Below are 21,167 nucleotides of genomic sequence, written 5' to 3'. Positions count from 1 at the left end.
ATCTTACACCAAATTGATGAAGTTCCAGCAGCATTTGATGTCTGTCTCAGAGTGCACCCTGGAGACAGCCTGTGGATCAGAGTCCACTGTTATGCTTCTACTGGGAATGAACTGAGAGAAGGAGTTTTGCATCCTTCTCCACACCTTAGCAAATCCAAAATATTCAGAGGTGGGTGACTATTTCCATTCAGCACAACCATCCTGAGGGCAGTGTGTGTTGGGGATTATATGTCATCCATTCAGGAAGGATCTCACTGTGAGGGTCCCTCTCAATGCCAGTGAAGGGAGATCTTTGTGCTTGTTAGTGAATCCTGACGATGATGCATTCTGCCTGATGATTTGGACCGTTGCTAAGGGAGACACTCCACTGTATCCAGAATCTCTGTCCCACAGCTTCTGCAAGACTTTCTCTACTGACCCATTGTCTGATGGACCTGTGGTGTGGCAACATTTAGCTAAATAGGACATTGCATGGTAAAAGGACCAGACTATCCTCTGCAACATTAGGGATAAGTAGAACTTCAGTACACAGTGACATTTGGTGTGCATGCACTTTGGATCCGTACAGTCTGATAAAACCACTCACAAAGGTAGTCATCAGGATGTGGGAAATATTAGACCCACTTCTGCCTTCATTCTATGGGGACTTATGTATTGTAACCTGTCGGACTCGATCCTTCCTGGATCCCAGATGAACTGGAAGGCAGCCGAGGTGATTACTAAGGCAGAGGAGCAAAGAACAAGCCACAGCTGCACCAAGTATAGCAGCCCTGAGAGTACAGAAGATTGGCTGACTGGCTGGAGGCAAAGAGTGGGAATAAAGGGAGTCTATTCTGGTTGTCTGCTGTTGATTAGTGGTGTTCCACAGGGGTTGTTACTGGGGCTCTGCAGAAGGATTTGATAGATTTGGAGAATGGGCAAATAAATGGCAGATGGAAAATAGTGGAAAAAAAGTCCACGTGCCCTTTGGTAGAAGGAATAAAGGTGTAGACTATTTTCTAAACGGAGCAAAGTCAGAAATTAGAGGTGCAAAGGGGCTTGGGAGTTCTAGTGCAGGATTCCATAAAATTTAACTTGCAGGTTGAGAAGGTAGCAAGGAAGGCAAATTCAACATTAGCATTCATTTTGAAAGGGCAAGGATGTAACGCTGAGGCTTTATACAGCATTTGGAGTATTGTGAACAGTTTTGGGCTCCTTATCTAAGAAAGAATGTGCTAGCATTGGAGGTTCATGAGACTGAGGTGAAAGGATCAACATACAAGGACCATTTGGCTCTGGGCCTGTACTCATCGGAGTTTAGAAGAATGAGACGGGATCTCACTGAAACTATAGAATGTTGAGATGTCTAAATAGAATGGACATAGGATGTTTACAATAGCGGGGAGGAGTAGGATCGGAGGCCAGTCTCAGAGTGCAATATTAACCTTTTAGAACAGAGATGAGGAATTTCTTTAGCTGGGCATCTGTGGAATTCATTGCTACACACAAATGTGGAGGCCAAATGATTGGGTATATTTAACGTGGTTCTTGATTAGTAAGCGCATCAAAGGTTACTGGGAGAAGGCAGGAGAAGGCCAGTGTTGAATGGTGGAGCAGACTTGATGGGCTGAATGGTCTACTGCTCCTACGTGTTATATGTCTGTCACACTTGGTCTTGGCAAAGAGTTCTATGCAGCACACAAACAAGGGAGGGGAGAGTGGATAACCCTGCTCAACTCCAGAATTAATGGGGAAGCTATCTGTCTTCCATCCACTGATCTGAACTGCACTATGGATATCTGTGTTGAGCAGCTGAATCCAATTTCTGATTCCTTTCCCAAAATCCATTTCGAGAGTATGTCTGTCACGTACGTCCTGACAGCAGAGCAAAGCTGTCAAAGAATTTCCTGCCTGATATAGCACAGGTTTGGTTTGGGTGGATCATCTGTCCCAAAGAAGGACAGCATAAGATGATCCACCCAAACCAAACCTGTGCTATATCAGGCAGGAAATTCTTTGACAGCATTGCTCTGTTGTCAGGACGTACGTGACAGACATACTCTCGAAATGGATTTTGGGAAATGAACTGAGACAATTTTGGTCCTAAACTTCAATTGTTTATTTCTTAAAATAACTTTGATCTAGGTGCCTTGTTTGATGTAGGCCAATTAGTATAGAACCATGGCTTTTATGGTGATCTAATGCATATGAAAATGACTTATAGTTATATGAATTTATAAACCACATCTTGAACAGCCAGACCCCCTGCAGTGGGCTGGCAACTTGTGCTTTGTAGATGCCTTTTAATTTCAAAACTGACGGCTGCTCTTGCTTTACATTTCAATAGGTTTATTTTTGAATACTGGTTGTTTTTTGTCTGTATTACCTGCTACCCTAAGATATCACATTCTTATAATTCCCTAACACCAACATAGTAAAATAACCCAAATGTTTCAAGTGAGTGGTATTGGACATCACTTGATACCATACAAGTTCATATATTAGGACAGATTGGCTAAACAGGGAATTTTAAAAGAGCATATTAAAGTTTTTAATTGTTATTATCATTTCATTAAGAAACAGTATATTACAATGTACTTACCAGGTACCAGTGTACTTAACAGGCACCATTTATATGGCTTTGCTAGTTGCAGCAGTTTCGCAGAAAAATTAAATACAGTGGTAATTGTGCATCTGGTGAGCATGTGTGCAATCTGGACTTAAATAACAGAACTCCAAATAGTGTTCAGCTTAAGGAAATGAGATATAAACTTACTTAAACGTACAACGATGACACGAGGAATCCTAGCTACTCTAATGTACAGCACTACAGTTTAAACCCCACACCATCACAGCTTTGTTGTTATTCATAAGCTTTTTTAATTATGAAGTCTGGGGTCACTGGCATAGCAAACACATGGACTGCAGTGTTGCAAAAAAAAGGTCAGATCACCAGCAGCCTTATAATGGCAAATGGGTATAGGCATTACATGCTGGTCTTACCACTAATTCAATACAACAAGAAGCTTAAATAGTTAAAACTTTATAAAAATGAAATTGAAAACTTCCAGATATTTGATTCAAACAAGATTATTAAACTCTCCATAGATGCTGCTTGGCCTGCCGAGTGCTTCCACATTTGCTGTTTTGGTTTCAAATTTCAGACTGACTGTTTCTTTAATCCAATTTTTCACTGTTGCAGATGATGTAAAATATGCAAGAGCATCCAGAAGTAGTCCATTGTACTGACTTCATAACAGCCCTCATGACATCATACATTTCAATCCTCAATCTGTTTTTAAACAGAATTTTTATCTAATCATATCATCGACCATAAACCCAATACCTCTACCAACTAGAAGGTCCAGTGGAAGAGCATGTGAAGACAACGAATTCCCCTACAAGTCATATATTATTATACCAAGGGTATACATCTCTACTCTTTCATTATAACTAAAGGCTTAGAATTTGCCATTTAATATCAACATGGAAATTTCTTTACAAAGATAGCATAATTTCAAAAATATGGCTCAGACCCATCACAGTTCCGAAAGACGATGAGGGAGGAGAAAATGAAATGGGATTGATGACAATGCTCCCAACCTTAAATGACTCACCCTCTGACAGCAGTGACCATTATAAACCATTTATTTTTCAGAGAATAAAGATCTTAAAGAATTATTTGTCACATGTACTCGAAACCTACAGTGAAATACATCGATTGCATCAATGAACAACAGAATCCAAGGATGTGCTGGGAGCAGCCCACAAGTGTCACCTTGTTTCCAGTGCCAACAAAACGTGCCCACAATTAACTAACCCATTTCTGGAATGTGGGAGGAAAGCCATGGAGTCATGGAGAGAACATACAAACTCCGTACAAATAGTAACAATAGGGTGGTGGCAACTGAACCCTGATCACTGATCGTTGGAATTGTAAAGTGTTACGCTAACTGCTACAATACTGTGCCACCCAAGTACAGGTTCTAAACAGTTGTGAATTTTAATAATAGCATGCATTATGTTTTAAATACCACACAAAACTACTCACCATCTCCATGGTAACTGCAACAGTCACCACTGCCCCTGCAGATTGTGACAATCCTTCACCACAGTAATTCTTGATCTGTAGCCAGCTGCGATCAGTCTGTGGTGCTACATTTACAAGGATATCATTGGGACAGGGAACACTGTGAAAGCCATTAAATACAAAGTGATTTACTTGAAGTACAAACAAGGAATCAATTGCAATTGTTTTTCTTTTCTTGATGAAAGCACAAATTTTACTTAAATTTTAATATTTCCAATACAATTCATTTTCCACATGCCGAAGAAGAACTTGGATTTTGTTTAATGTTACTTTCAAAAATGTTATTGCGAGGACCAAATTTTCAAACTTCTATCAAATAAGAATCTGGCAAAACCACACTTGGGAGCTTAGGATAATGGATTAACATCTAATAGAGACTGATCACTTAATTCCCTTAGCAATTGCAGGGAGTAATGTAAATGGAACTGTCAATATTTTTCTCCAATAGTTTAAGGCTATAGAACAAAATCTGGTACGTCATTAGCACTGATATAAATTGCTTTAAATTCTTACCTCAGGTCACAGGATTTCTGGTCTGTTGCTAACACGGAATCGCCATCTTTAAGTTTTAGTTCTGCTAGGGTTTTGTGTGCATCTTCACTGGCATATGCAACCCAATTTGAGGACATTTCATTCTCCAATCTCCTATAAAAAAGAGTTAGCTCCTCTGGAGAAATTCCTGTTGATAAGGCTAGAGCTTCTCGAACTGAACTGAGCAACGTGTTCCGGGTGAACACCTTCTGTGTCTCATTGTACTGTATGGTTTCAATTTCTGATTTACGCCTTGTTCTGGGATACAGTATTTTAAGTAGTAATGGCTCAAACTCCTCACCTGTTTGTATCTTTACACCACCAACCTGGCAACAGAATAGTTAACAAAACATACATTAACATTAAGTCTCTAAATTACATGATTACATAAGCAAAATCTGTAATTTCTATATGTATGCAGAAAAGCATTAACAACCCAAAGGATAAGGAAGCAACAGACCCACTTAAGTTAAAGGATAAATGAAACAAACAGATGAACAAAACAACACAACAGACTGTAAAAATAGAAATATTCACAGCAGGGAAGAATTGCACAAAGTAACCAGTACTTGTTTAGTACCAGACACTTTAAACATTGACAACACCCAAACACACACATGCATGTCAAATGCACAAGCTGAGTCCTGAGTGTAAATGCACACCAAATACATCCTAAGAAGCTGCATACTGAAATTTACAAGCCATTTAAAAATGTATGTTTATCTTTCAGCTACAATTACTTGAACCAGTCCCTAAAGAGTAATAAATCTGAAGAAACAGACCAAATAAGAAACTAGTTCTACAACTATACTCTAGGTGTCAGCATTGGTTCAACAATTACACTCAGCAAGGTGTAGGTTCGAAAGATTCAAGGGAATCCTGCTCTGTCAGAGGAAGTTTGCAAAACAGATGTTTGAACAGTCACTACTTTTGTCCTATTGTACAGGCCTAAATGAGATTTCTCATTTGGCAGGGGAGATGTTAAGAGTATCTTGACCAATAGATATATTTCATTGAGTATTCCTCATCCCCCATGCAAGACTACAAACAGGTCCACCCTGTCCACCCCTCACTCCAGTAGTTTCCATGAGATTCAGATTGAGACACCACTGGTCACGAGTTGTTTAGGCATGTACTTAAAAACCATCAAATATATATTGTTTTTTCAAATATAAAGAGTAACAGAGAAGTGAGGGTGGATATTGGACAGCTGGAAAATGACACTGGAGAGATTGTAGTGGAGGACAAAGGAATAGCGGATAAGCTTTAATAAGCATTTTGATTCAGTGTTCACTGTGAAAGACATTAGCAGTATGCCAGAAATGCAAGAGTGTCAGGAGGCAGAAGCAAGTGTTGCTGCTATTACTAAGGAGAAGTTGCTTGGGAAACTGAAAGGTCTAAAGGTAGACCTGAGCCAGGTGGAGCAGGCGTCAAGGTTCTGAAAGACATAGCTGAAGAGATGTGCATGCATTAGTAATGATCTTTCAAGAATCACTAGAATTTGGAATGGTTTCGGAGGATTGGAAAATTGCAAACTTTAAGAAGGGATGAAGGCAGAAGAAAGTTAATTATAGGACAGTTAGCCAAATTTTAGTGTTTAGGAAGTTGTTGGGGAGTCCATTACTAAGGATGTGGTTTTGGGGTACTTGAAGGCACATGATAAAAAAAGACCAAAGTCAGCATGGTTTCCTTTAGGGGATATCTTGCTCGACAAATCTGTTGAAAATCTTTTAAGAAAATAACAAGCAAGATGGACAAAGGAGAGTCAGTGTATGTTGTTCACTTGGATTTTCAGAAGGCCTTCAACAAGGTGCCACACAAGGCTGCTTAACAAGATCAAAGCCCATAGTATTACAAGAAAGATACTAGCATGGTTAGAAGTTTGTCTGACTGACAGGAGTAAAGAGTGGGAATAAGGAAGGCCTTTTCTAGTTGGCTGCTGTGACTAGTATGTTCAGCAGGAGTCAATGTTGGGACCACTTCTTTTTACATTATATGTTGATGATTTTGAATACATAATTGATGGTTTTGCGGCCAAGTTTGCAGATGATATAAAACTAGGTGCAGGGGCAGTTGGCGTTGAGAAAGCAGGTAGTCTGCAGAAGTACTTGGACACATTGGAAGAATGGACAAAATAGTAGCAGATGGAATATGGTGTAGATAAGTGTATGGTCATGTACTTTAGCAGAAGGAATAAAGGTGCAGACTATTTTCTAAACGGGAAGAAAACTCAAAAATCAGAGGTGCAAAGAAACTTGGGAATCCTTGTGCAGGACCGCACTTGGGAGTATTGTGAACAGTTTTGTACACCTCATCTTAAAAAACATGTGCTGCTATTGGAGATGGTATGGAGTAGGTTCATACTGATTCTTGGAATGAAAGGGTTAATGTATGAGGAGCGTTTGATGGCTCTGGGCCAGTATTCACTGGAGTTTAGAAGAATGAGGGGGGGATCTTATTGAAACCTATTGAATATTAAAAGGTCTGTGTAGTGTGGATGTGGGGAGGGTATTTCCTACTGTGGGTGTGTCTAGGACTAGAGGGCACAGCTTCAGAATAGAGGGACATCCATTTAGAACAGAGATGAGGAATTTCTTTAGCCAGAGGGAGGTGAATCTGTGGAATTCATTGCCACAGACAGCTGTGGAGGCAAAGTTATAGAGAATACGTACTTAAAACTGAGGTTGATACATTCTTAAATAGTCAGGGTGTCAAATGTTACATGGAGAAGACAGGAGAATGATAATAAATCAGCCATGGTGAATTGGCAGAGCAGACTCGTTGGACCAAATGGCTTAATTCTCCTCCAATTTCTTATGGTACTGAGACTGTAAAGATGCAAAATGCCCAGTTTTTCTTTCCTAATCAGACAGTATTTGTGAACGATACTATGAAATGCTTTCAGTTTAGACAGTAGATTAAATTGCATTCACCACCATATGGCAAAAGCACTGTTAAGAATTTGAGAAAATTTTTGAGTAACTCAAAATTACTCAAATTTATTCACAACAAAAAATAGCTTACATTTTCTTTAAAATAATGGATAATTGTGATTTATGCAAAGATTAGTGTCAACCAGTAACAGTGGGTATAATCACTACATTTAGTAGGAAAAAATATGAATACTGACCGTTGTCAGTGTTTGAGGATTATCGCAATGTGAGGTATCATGGTAGTTGATTTTAGGTGACTCTGAAGTGAATGGGTGAGTGACAGTGAAGGCAGTGGGGGTGGGGCAGAGATGAGGAGTTCAGCGAACAGAAAAAAAAGTAGACAGAGGATGAATCTACATATAGACAGAAGATAAAGGAACACAGAACTGGGCCTTCTGTCCACTATGTTCTATTAATCATTGACCTATTCCAAGATAATTTAAGGCTTCTCTCCCACATAACCACTCATTTTTATTTCATCCATATGGCAATCTAAGAGTCTCCTTGAATCTCCCTAATGTATACATTCCAATCACCAGCACTGGCAGTGCATTCCACGTACTCACCACTGTGAAAAAAAATCTATCTCTGACATCCCCTCCATACTTTCTCTCTCTGTGACAATGTGACTTTCTTACTCTATTACAGAGTTTTTAAATGCCCCTAATGTATCTGCCTCTATCACCGCCCGTGGCAGGGCATTCCACGCACCCACTTCTCATTATCCCCCCTTATATTAGCAATTCCGTCCTGGGAAAAAGATGCTGGCTGTCCATTCCATCCATACCTCTTATCTTGTACACCTCTATCAAATCACTTCTCATCCCCCTTTGCTCTACCTACCTAGCTCAATCTAACCTCATAAGACTTCCTCATACTCTAGCCCAAGCAGTATCTTGGTAAATCTCCTCCGCACTCTTTCTAAAGCTTCCACATCCTTCATATAATGAGGCAACCAGAAATGAACAAATTACTCCAAGTGTGGTCCAACCAGAGTTTTAGAGAATTACAAAATTACCTCACGGCTCTTGAACTCAATCTCCGACTAACAAAGGCCAACACACCATACAACTTAACTAGTGTGACAACTTTGAAGGATCTTTGGACGTGGACCCCAAGACTAATCAGCAATGGGGACTTATCTATCCAAATGTTTTTCAAAAGTTCAAGCACATCCCCTTTCTTAACGACGACACGTGCCAGCATTATAGTCCGTTCTACACTGTCCTCACATTCATCAAGTCTCTTCCACTAGTGAATACTGAAGCAAAGTATTCATTAATGACCTCCCCCACCTCCAGGCACATTTTCTCTTTTATTCCTGATCAGTCCTACCCTCACTTTAGTCATCTTGTTTTTCATAGACATGTAGAATGCCTCAAGGTATTCCTTATTCCTACTCACAAAGGGCATGTCATAACCCCTTCTAGCTCTAAGTCCCTGCTTAAGCTCCTTCCTGGCTATGCTACATCATTCAAGAGCCCTGTCTGATGTTTGTCCTAAACCTTAAGTATACTTCCTTCTTTCTGACTAAGTACACCACCTTTCTTGTCACCCACACTTCCTTCATCTTTTCCCTGGCTCAATGGGACAAACCTATCCAGAATCCTATTCAAGTGCTCCTAAATAACCTCAATGTTTTGTTGTACATTCCCTTGAGAACATCTGCTCCCAATTTATGCTCTTAAGTTCCTGCATAATAGCGTTGTAACTACGTCTTGCCCAATTAAATATTTCCCCATACCATCTGCTCCTTTCCTTGTCCAAGGCTATGCTAAAGGTCAGGGAGTTTTGGTCACGGTCTTTGAAATGCTTACCCACTGAGAGATCTGTCACCTGACCAGGTTCATTGCCTAATACGGCCACTTCTCTAGTCGCCCTGTCCACGAATTATGTGTTCAAAAAAGATTTCTTATTAATTCTGCCCCATCTAAACTTCTTGAGCTAAGGAAGTGTCAATCGATATCAGGAAAGCCGAAGTCATCGAAGAGGAGCTAGACATAAATATCTATAAGCAGAAAGCATTTGGAATATGATAATATAGAGAAGTACAAGAAAACATGAAAAGAAAATACAAAGAAGCAGGCCAAGAAAGAGGTTGAGTGATGAAGGCACTAAACAGTGATTCCTTTGCTTGCATCTATGGAAACAGTTTTATTTCTATCTTTGATATCTCTTTTTTTCCCCTTTCAAGGTTCTTTTGAAGACCCTGACCTGGAGTTACATGCTGACTTTGGTTCTTTGTGGGAACGAGACCTGTTCTCAGGGCCTCATGACTGGCTGCTTTTCAATATGCTAAGGACACGGCCTAGAAGACTAGCGCGCCTTCAGGATGCCGGATTTTCGTGGCTCTAGAGGCAAGTGGATGCAAGGCTGGTGCTGCTGCCGATGACTGATGCTTCATGGGAGAACAAGGAAGATCGTAAACAGTGGGCTTGCTGTTGGCTGTGCACGGAAAAAGCGACGCAACAGACTTTTATCACCATAAATCAGCGAGTTGTTTGTCATGTCTCCCTACTCACTGTGAAACGGGAACACCTTTTTTTCCCCTTATTAGGGAGAGAGTGCCTGTGTTATGTTGAATACCGCGTGAATGAGTAGTCTTTGGGCACTGCAAGTCTGTGTCTTTATTGATGCTTTGCTGCACGCTTGAGTGCTCGGTGGGGAGGGCCGATGTTTTTTTGCTCTTGAGGGGGTTTTGTTGCCTTGCTGCTGCTTGTGCGTTGGGGGGAGGGCTTTGGGGTTCTAACATTTAATAGTTATTCATTCTTTGTGGCACTCCTCTGTTTTCATGGATGTTTGTGAAGAAAAAGAATTTCAGGATGTATACTGTATATATTTCTCTGACATTAAATGTACTTATTGAAACAATTTCCTCTCATAGAGGATTCCAGAACAGAAACAATATTAGAGCCAAATTATAGATACAATCTTCCACGATGCTTTAATCGGCGAGAAATGTAGTCAATCATGGCCCCTTGTCTCATATCTGAGCTTCTCCTCATGGTAGCTCACTCTCACATTTCTCTTCTGGAGTTTTCTCAGGGACAGCATATCACAAGCTCACTCGATCGAACTACAGACTGTAAGTCACAGGCTCCAACAGTTTCAAAAACAAAATTAAGATAAAAAGAATAAATAGGATACATAGAAAAACTGAAATGACAGATCATCTGGAAGATGTCACCTGAATAGTCATTGTTCACTGGTGCCAACTTGACCGGAGTTGGTCTATGTGATCTACATTATACTACATGGTAATTTATAGCCACGTACAGTGTACTGTCAAAAGATGTCTAATACTTAAAACTATGGCATGATGATCTTAATTGCTACCACAAAATACTTGTATGGTTTCAGAGAGATTATGCCACTAGCTTTAGTTAGGCTTATTTATCACAAGATTATTCCATATGGAGGAAGGGAAATTCAGAAGAGGGAAAATAAGGGGCAAGTATCTATTTGTTCAAATCAGAGAAGACCAGAGAGGGCACATTCGTAATTTGTGATGACCTTGCCAGAGATAAACACAAGAGATTCTGCAGATGCTGGGAAATCCAGAGCAACATACACTAAATGCTGCAGGAACTCAGCAGGTCAGGCAACATCTATGGTAATAAATACACAGTCGACATTTCAGGCTGAGACCCTTCATCAGGACTAGAAAGGAAGAGGAGAGGTGCCAGAATAAAAATGTAGGGGGAGGGGAAAGAGGACAAACTAGAAGGTGATAGGTGATAGGTGGAGGAGGAGCATGAAGTAAAAAGATGGGAGGTGATAGGTGTAAAAGGCAAAGGCAAGAGAAGGAGGAATCTAACAGGAGAGAAGAGTGGACCATGGGATAAAGGGAAAGAGGAAGGGCACGGGCGAAGTGATAGGCAGATGAGGAGAAGGGGTACGAGGCCAGAGTGGGGAATAGATGAGAGGGAAGGGGAAGGAAAAACAGAAAAAAAAAATTACCAGGAGAAATTGATGTTCATGCCATCAGATTGAGGCTACCTAGAGCAAATAAAAGGGTTCTCCTCCACCCTGAGCATGGCCTTATCATGGCAGAAGAGGAGACCATGGACTGACGTGTCAGAACAGGAATGGGGATAGGAATTAAATTGGTTGGGCACTAGGAAATTCTGATTTTTGCAGATGGAGTGGAGGTGCTTCACAAAGTGTTAGGAGGCCACATCGGGAGAATCAGATACTGTATATGACCCCAACAGATTCGCAGGTGAATTGTTACCTCACCTGGAAGGACCGTTTGGGGCCCTGAATGGAGCTGAGGGAGGAGATGAATGGGCAGGTGTAGCATTTCTTCCTCTTGCAGGGATAAGTGCCTGGATGGAGAATAGTGAGAGGGAGGAATGGACAAGGAATCACAGAGGGAGTGATCCCTGCGGAAAGTGGAGAGTAGATGGGAAGTAAAGATGCATTTGCTGGTAGGATCCCGGTGCAGATGGCGGAAGTTGCAGGGAATGATGTGTTGGGTGCAGAAGCTCATGAGATGGTATACAAGGACAAGAGGAATTCTATCACTGTTGAGGTGGAGGGAAGATGGGGTGAGCGCAGATATCCAGGAAATGGAAGAGATGCAGGTAAGGGCAGCATCAATGGTGGAGGAAGGGAAACCCAAGTGCTTCTGTTTTCAAAGATAGTGGTAGTCTGGAACACACTCCCCAAGTAAAAATATTTAAAGTAGGTTTAGATGTTTATTAAGATGAATAGATCTCAGGAAGGGCAATGAAATTAGGGCTCAGCCTGACTAAATCAACATAAGATGCTTGACAGACTATATGCTCTCTTGCCCTTCCTGTACCTCCAATCCAGCATGACCATAGAGATATCCACAGCTAGAATTATCACATTCAGTCAACTGAATGTATAAGGTCGGGTGACAGGGAGAACTGGCAAAATATGGAAAATTTATCACTAACAAGAGAAAATCTGCAGATGCTGGAAATCAAAATAATACAGACAAATGCTGGAGGAACTCAGCAGGCCAGAGTAAACAGTCGACATTTCAGGCCAAGACATCCTGATGAAGAGCTCCGGCCCAAAACTTTGACGAAAATTTTATGTTAACCTCTGAACTCTTTATTCCACAAGACTATAAGATACAGAAGCAGAATTAGGCCATTTGGACCATCAAGTCTGCTCTGCCATTTCATCATGGCCAATTCATCTTTTTCCTCTCAGACCCATTTTCCTGCCTTCCCTCCCCCACCCTTCCCTCATGCCCTGACCAATCAAGAATCTATCAACCTCTGCTTAAATATGCCATCACAGCTGTCTGTGGCAACAAATTCCACAGATTCACCACTCATCGCCGTTCTAAAGATAGATAGATAGATAGATAGATACTTTATTCATCCCCATGGGGAAATTCAACTTTTTTCCAATGTCCCATACACTTGTTGTAGCAAAACTAATTACATACAATACTTAACTCAGTAAAAAATATGATATGCATCTAAATCACTATCTCAAAAAGCATTAATAATAGCTTTTAAAAAGTTCTTAAGTCCTGGCGGTTGAATTGTAAAGCCTAATGGCATTGGGAAGTATTGACCTCTTCATCCTGTCTGAGGAGCACCTCCTTATTGTGAGGCTGTGCCCTCTACTCTTAGAGACACTCCCACCACAGGAAACATCCTCTCCATATCCACTCTCTCAAGGGCTTTCACCATTCGATAGGTTTCAATTAGGTCACCCCTCATTCTTCTAAATTCCAGTATGGTGAAAGTTCCAGGTGTCAGGGATTTAGCCCTTTCTCTCCACCCAATCATGCTCACTTGAGAATTCCCAATCCCTCAGATCTCCACTCCAAACTGATGAGACAAATCTTTTAAAAAAAATTTAGGAAATGAGTTAAGACCCAACTATCAGACGAAGTTTTCCAGAATTCAACACCAAACTGGCAACATTACATGCATAAAATGGGCACTGAATATACAGCATGGAGAAACACCAGTGCTTTATTGAAGCATGTTATTGAACCAATCTTAAACTATTCAATATCTGATGTTGAAACACGGCAACCAAAATTGAAAATGTAATCCTTCTCCAGCAGTAACAATGTTCACACTTTCATGAGCGCAAATCAAAGTTGACAAAGTACAGAATGGGAAAATTAATGTAATCACAAGAAAAATTGATTGCTTATTACCTTGTTACCATTCCATACAAAAAGAGTTGTTCCATCTGTAATGCCCAGACTGTACAGAGAGATATGATCCTCTGGGTTGAGAAGGGAGGAAAAGTGCAATCAGTACTTTGAATATAATTAAAACTGATCAGCCATGAATGGTGGTAGGAGAGCAACTGTGGAAATTGTTCCGAGTGCAGATTTGAAAAGGCAACAACTGAACATTTTTTTTACATGTATTTGTTCATTAAGAATGCTGAAAAAATATTATTTTACTTTCTTTTGACATGAACTATAGGATTTAAGAAACCCACATAAAACTACAGTTCCACTCGTAAAGTAGCATTTTTATGAAGGTGCTGTGGCACTACAGCTCTATTGGTCTTGCTTGCATGATGACACCATGATCAAGCTATACTGAAAATGGAAAATTACCAAAAGATATTTTGAGCGCAGTTAGAAATGGACATATAATATTTGTCAGCTGAAAGTAATAATATTATACAATTATAACCCAAAAGAGTCCTCATAAGTTTAACTATAAACATTTGGAAAACTAAAAATAGTTAAAGTTGGTCAAATTTTTAATGCTACAATGTTGGGACTATTGAACTATAATATCCTGGAAAGCAATTAATTGAATTCAGATTGAATGAATATTCAGATAATCAGTTAAAATAGAGACTATTTTCCTTTTTAACAAAACTTCTCCAAGAATGTTAAACCTGTAGGATCCATCAAAAGATAACTTGTGGTTCAAAAGGCCCAAAGCCACTTCCCCTCCACTTCACCCACCCCTTAAGTTATCCTACCATTAACTATACAGGCAGTAGTAAGCTTTGGAAAGATGCTGTTTTCAGTGAAGGAAACTTGCACTTTTTAATATTTATTTAATCCTTACCTTTAAAGGTCTCATAAAGATGAAGACCAGCCGGCAGTTGCTTAGCAAGAGTTATTACCATATCTCCATTCCAGAATTCCAACTGCTGCAATGAGACGTACTTAAGTTAATGTTAATTGCTGTAATTATATATGGTTTATCTGGTTTTTCTAACAATTACACCTCTAAAGAGGAATATTAATCGCATGGAGCATTTAGGATTTTTGATACATCTTAAAAAAAAGACAAGCAAGAGGGACTAACAGCAACAGAGAGAAAGAGTTAGCAGGCCCAAGAGAATAGGACAGATACTCTAAGGAGAACATGGGAGGATACAAAATACAAGTAAATGAAAGAACACCTGAGCCAAATGGGCAGAAGAAGAAACACAAACACAATTTGAGTTGATGAGTCCTGATGAATGGTCTAGAACTGAAACATTGACTGTTTATTTCCCTGTATAGATACTGCTTCACCTACTAATTTTCACCCCCATTTTATGTGTTGCAGAAGAAACACGTGAATTTGTGGAACACTTTTGCAACTTTAGGAGGTTCCAAAGCATTTTACAGTAAAACTGTTTCTGAAGAGTAGGCTATATACTACAAATATGGCATCTGATTGTACACAACCTGATGTCAGATTTCAGCCAATCCCATTCTGTCCATTTGTTCCAAAGTCATTCTGGGATTTGTACTGAAGACTTTTGGTTCAGTACCAGCTTTGTTTCTAGCCAGCTACCTCACTGGCAACCATCTGACAGTGGAAAACTTGAAACTACCTTGTTTCAAGACTGTGCTGGCAAACAATGCAACTAATGGCAACGTCTTGCAGACAGTTCACAAAACTACTTCTTTCAAATATGATTTTGCTACTAAGCTGCGTGTGATTGGAACCTGTGATTTATATTTTAATGATGTGTTCTTGGGCCGATATAACAATCTTGTGCTTTGCTATCTCCAAGGGAGTTCAGCCTGGAGGCCTGGAAGCTTGTAGACCATTATCGACTCCACTGCTCCTGTTCGTTTGAGGCATCAAGGTTCTGGTCGACAAAGTCGAGAGCGGAGGACAGCTGGGTGTTCAGCACCATCTGCCTGTGTTTGACTGATCTTCCTTTCCCTCTTGCTAGATGCTGTTGCAGGTAAGTAAAAGGGTTTGGGGTTTCATGTTGCAAGGATTCATTGGCGAGACTTGTGGCTGTAGACTCACTTTGGGGGACTTTGAAGTTCATGCTGCACGTGGTACTGGATTCCAGTTACTTTTATTTTCCCTGTTTCTGAGCAGTTTTAGCAAGGTGATCGGTGAGGACTGGGGAGCTTCAGTGAAGACTGGCTCTGTGGCTTGCGGTGCTGAACTAAACTAAATGAAACTGTATACTCTTGGATTCCAGGTTTGATGTTGATATTCTATGTATTGTTTGCTCACATTTTGCCGTTTGCATAATTTGTTCTTTTTTTCCGTGCACTGGATGTTTTTCTAGGAATGGGTTCCATGGTGTGTTTCGTGGCTGCCTGTGGGAACACGAATCTCCAGGTTGTATTCTGTATACATACTTTGATAATAAACATACTTTGAACTTTGAAAATTGCCAAGGATATCCTAACTTCGGTCATAAAAATTTCATCCAGCCAATTAACAACTCATCAGCTTAGGTTTAACCTCTCAAGTGATAGTTAATGCAGTTCAGTATGCAATCAAATGGCAAAAACTCACTGATATGCCAGAAGTGGACAAGAACTAGACTGCAGAGTTTAATTAAGAGGGATCTTTCTTGAGATCACGTTAGTCTTGACCAAGTTCTACATCACTGAGTCCTAAAGTATACATACATGTAGATGGTTGTAGTTACTGAACGTCAAACTGTGCTTATACATTCACTGGCCATTTTATTAAGTACACCTGTACACCCATTCATTAATGCTATTCAGCCAGACATGTGGCAGCAACTCAATACATCCCATGGTCAAAAAGTTTAGCTGTTGTTCAGAGCAAAGGGGGAAGAAATATGATCTAAGTGACTTTGACCGTGGAATGATTGCTGGTGCCAGACAGGGTGGTTTGAGTATCTCAGAAACTGTTGATCTCCTGGGATCTTCATACACAACAGTTTCTAGATCTTACAGAGATTGGTGTGAAAAATAAAAAAAAACACAACCCAACCAGTGAATGGCAGTTCTGTTCGGAAAAAATCCTTGATAATAAGGTCAGAGGAGAATAGCCAGACTGGTTCAAGCTGACAAGAAGGCATTACAACAGTGGTGTGCAGAAGATCATTTTTGAGCGCACAACATGTTGAACCTTGAAGTGGATGAGCTATAGCAGCAGAAGAGCACACTGGGTTCCACTCCTGTACCTAACAAAGTGGCCACTGAGTGTATATTCCTTCGCCAAATTCCTGGGGCAGAAATTTACAATTGCAATGTCTTGGATCCTACCAGTTGTGAACGATTATCAGTGCATTTTCCTCCATGGTAAGGTTAGTGGTGGAGATCTTGCCTGTGCTGTTTTTGCAATTGATTAGATAATGAAGCAGTCGGTATCATGTTGAACAAGATTAAAACAGCATTCAGTTATGATCAATAAGTAGCAAATAAAACTGTGCCACACTAGTGAAAGACAATGGCTCCCCCCCCACAAAAAAAATCATTGTGAAATCAATGGCCAAAACATTCTGTAACTTCATCAGGCACATTAAAACTATGAATAAAATGGCACAACCTGGGTACCCTGCAGCAAGTGACATCACCTTCTGACACTTCACTCTGCCCTTTGACTTGAGTTGACTGAACCCAAAATTTGGTGTTCATTTACTCTCTTTTTGGCTCCAATCCAAGTTACTGTCTTCCCACTGTTTTCAATTTCTTCTTCTAATCATTTAGGTTCCACCTGATCTCAATGTTGTATCTACTGGCTACATCCATATTCTAGTAATCTTTCTACCACCTTTTGTGCCATTTCCAGTTTCCTATTTTAATTTAAATTTTACCTCATTACCTCTACATCTAAATCTGCCGTACACCTAACACCTTATACCACAAAACATCTGCTTAGTAAACATTTGTCATCACTATTGCATTTTCAAGAGGAAAGCATATTGAATTTATATAATTTGTTCTTTATCTGTATCTAAAATGTTCCTCTCAGTTCAAGCAATCAATAGGTTACATTTTTAATAATTCCCTCAAGTGCTTTTCTGATTATTGCTGTCAGGTTTGTACAGAATGTGTGGGAGGCACTGAAGTATAAATTGTAAAGCTGGCATAGAAGGAAGAATCTATAACTTGCACCAGATTTCAACAGAAAACTTCATTGAAGTGAGTGAAAATATGCATAAGTGAATTTTTTTTAACATTGTGGAAGTTAATTAAAACAAGAGTATTAAGAGAAAGCCAAGATAACTGAGCAGTCGTGCATTGAGACAAGGACGGCATGGTAACGTAGTGATTAGCACAATGCTTTACAGTATCAGCAACTTAGGTTCATTTCCCGTTGCTGCCTGTAAGGAGTTTGTATGCTCTTCCCGTAATCACGTGGATTTCCTCCCACACTCCAAAGATTTACAGGTTGGTTGGTTAATTGGTCATTGTAAATTATCCCATGATTAGGCTAGGATTCAATCCTGGGATTGCTGGACAGCGTAGCTCAAAAGGTTGGAAGGGCCTATTCCACACTGCATCTCAGTAAATACATAAATAATGCAAATACATAAATAAATCCGTAAGTATTTCCATAAAGACCTTGAACACCAGACTAAATATGCTTGGGTAGAATGGACAAATAAAGAGAATGAAAGCTTTTAACAGAGTCATAATAGGCCCAATGGAAAAGAGAATCAGTAAAAAAGAGAATAGTAAAGGTAAAGGAATTAAATAGAAGCAGTCAGTTAGTTACTTTACCTGTGCCACCATTCAATAAAATCACTGCTGATCTTTAACCAGCACAGCATTCCTCCAGAAATCCCATATCCTTTGATTTCCTCTATGTTTAAAAATCTATCAATCTCTTGAATATACTACTCAACACAGCTTTCACAGCTCTCTTAGGTACCAAGTTCCAAAGATTCAACATCAGTGAGTGAAGAGTCATGATGTGGAAAGAGTCAATAAACTGTTAAAAACTCAAGCTGTGTCAGTAAAAGGCATTCAATGACAATTCACAAGGGAAACTCTCATGCCAGGAAACTCTAATCCTGAAGACTATGTTCAACAACTAAAAACTGATTGATTACTTTTGAACAAACTAGTTATATTAGAAATGGATAGATTGCTTTAGATAAAATTAAGAACAAAAAATACGAGTTTGAATCTTGGATAGATGATAGCCATGAGCCTTCAGAATGATGGAATATATGCTGCGTGAACCTCAAGACATGTGCAACACGCACAAAATGTCGGAGGAACTCAGCATGTCAGGCAGCATCTATGGAGGGGAATAAACAGATGTCATTTTGGGCTGAGACCCTCATCAGAACTGGAAAGAAACAGGGCAGAAGCCAGAGTAAGGTAGGGCAGAGGGGAAGACTACAAACTGATAGTTAATAGGTACAATCAGGTGAGGGGAAGGTGGGTGAATGGGGGTAGGAATGATATGAGAAGCTGGAAGATAATAGGCAAAAGAGGCTGAGAAAGAAGGAATCTGATAGGACAGTAAAGGGAAGGAGATGGGGAGCTAGAGGGAGGTGACGGATAGGTTATGAGGTGTGTGAGGGGAAGGGGTGAGAAGGCCATCAGAGTGGTGGAAAACAATAAAGGGGGAGTGGATACTGGATGACAGATATTCATATCATCAGGTTCGAAACCACCCAGATGGATACCAGGTGTCGCTCCTTATAAGTTAAATATATGTACTAGATTGTATAAAGTAAATGTTCTTAAGTGCTCCTAAGTTATAAGTTTACTGGGCACTATTATTAAATAACAGTGCAAAACTTCTGTTTGTACAATTAACAAAACTATCTTGGTAAAATAAGAGGGTCAAATACTTTATGATTTTAATTTAAATAAAAGGAAAATAGAAGGAGTTCTTTAAAGAGACCTGTTTTGTTAAATCCTATATATTTCATGTCTATAATAATGGATTTAATTGGCAAAAATTCCATCAAGGGAAGTAAGAATATCCTGTATGCAATCACTTGCTAAGGTGCCTAAAAGAACGGTGGAAGAACAGAAAAGCCAACATCCAAAAGAGAATCGGATATTGGGTAAAGAGCAGAGAGTAAGAAATTAGAGAACACCTTCAATGGTGTAATGGGCTGAACATCATCTTCTCGGCTCCACAAGTATAAGTAAAATAATCCAGAAATAATTTTTTTATATATATTACAGTATATCACTGACAGTAACCAATGTTGTGCACTCACCTGGAAAACAGTCTGCATGAGATCACCGATCGTTTTTCTCCTGTCTATGGTTATCGTTAATACACTGTCCCGCTGGGAGGAAGCAGGCTGTAAGGCACCATTTTCAAACTTATACTTGGGACCCCAGTGAAGATGGACTTCAATGTTATTGGTTGCAGAATCAAATTCTGCCCTGGATTTGAAACAGCATAAATGACAATTACAGCTTTAAAAAAAATAGAAAGTAAACAGTGATGGGATAGTTTTGCTTTATAAATCACTTCCTCTCAAAATTGCTTTGATCCATATTGAATCTATTTTATACAAAGGAGCTAAGTGCCATACATTAAGAATTAGATCGTTCATTCGTGCCTGATCTACAAATAAACCAAAGTACCAGCATTGAATGGTCAGTTCAAATACATTGTTAGCAAAACTAAAATCCTGGCTTTACTAAAGAACCTTTAGTTTTAAAATCCTGAAGGCCAGACAGTAACTAGTGGAAGAAATGGATAAATAAATTCATTTCCTTTTTGAACAAGATTATTTATGTTAAAAGTGGCAAAACAAAGTACTTAAGAACAAAGTGATAGGGATGACATACAAAATCCAGCAAACTTGGGTGTTCCTGCAATATGGAGAACCCGGGAATGGAGGCAAAGCCTAAGGATAAAGGAACAACCAAGTAGGAAAGAGAAGGAGAAACGTTTCTTTACACTAAGGTAAATAGATAGATACTCTATTGATCCCAAAGGAAATTACAGTACACTGTAGCATTACAAGTACACAGTTAAACACTATTAGAAAAGTAAGGAGGAATAAAAAGTAAGTTACCTCAAACAGTTTAATAGGAGGGGGTCATCACATGCCCGGCTACAGGTTGACTCATTATAGAGTTTAATGGCCAAGGGTAAGAATGACCTCATATAGCACTCTTTGGAGCAGCACAACTGTCTTAAGTCTATTACTATAAGTGCTCCTCTGTTCAGCCATGGTGGCATGCAGAGGGTGAGAAACATTGTCCAGAATTGCCAGGATTTTATGTAAGGTCCTTTGTTCTATGACAACCTCCAGTGTGTCCTGTTTGACTCCTGTAACAGAGCCAGGCTTTTTGAATCAGTTTATTCAGTCTGTTGGCATCACCTGTGTTGGTGCCATTGCCCCTGCACATCACTGCATAGAAGATTGTGACAACAAACTGGTAGAACATGTAAAGGAGAAGCCTGCATACTCCAAAGGACCTCAGTCTCCATAGGAAGTTGGGGCAACTCTGGCCCTTC

The 21,167-nt window shown here is 39.8% G+C and overlaps 1 protein-coding gene across 6 annotated transcripts in view; it reads right to left on the bottom strand.

Annotated features, from left to right (window-relative positions):
* Positions 1-21,167, bottom strand: part of usp40 (ubiquitin specific peptidase 40) — a 132,752-nt gene that overhangs the window by 48,525 nt on the left and 63,060 nt on the right. For all 6 annotated transcript variants that reach the window (XM_073046574.1, XM_073046571.1, XM_073046570.1 and 3 more), the window contains 5 exons: positions 19,909-20,080; positions 14,571-14,655; positions 13,691-13,761; positions 4,583-4,926; positions 4,031-4,169 (listed from right to left, as the gene is read on the bottom strand). In XM_073046574.1, coding sequence (XP_072902675.1) covers positions 4,031-4,169; positions 4,583-4,926; positions 13,691-13,761; positions 14,571-14,655; positions 19,909-20,080 — 811 coding nt within the window. The remainder of the gene's footprint in view (positions 1-4,030; positions 4,170-4,582; positions 4,927-13,690; positions 13,762-14,570; positions 14,656-19,908; positions 20,081-21,167) is intronic.

Source organism: Hemitrygon akajei, chromosome 5 (genome assembly GCF_048418815.1).
Source record: "Hemitrygon akajei chromosome 5, sHemAka1.3, whole genome shotgun sequence".
Classification (NCBI taxonomy): domain Eukaryota; kingdom Metazoa; phylum Chordata; class Chondrichthyes; order Myliobatiformes; family Dasyatidae; genus Hemitrygon; species Hemitrygon akajei.
The sequence above is the reverse complement of the archived record's forward strand: the minus strand, read 5'-3'. Positions and strand labels throughout refer to the sequence as shown.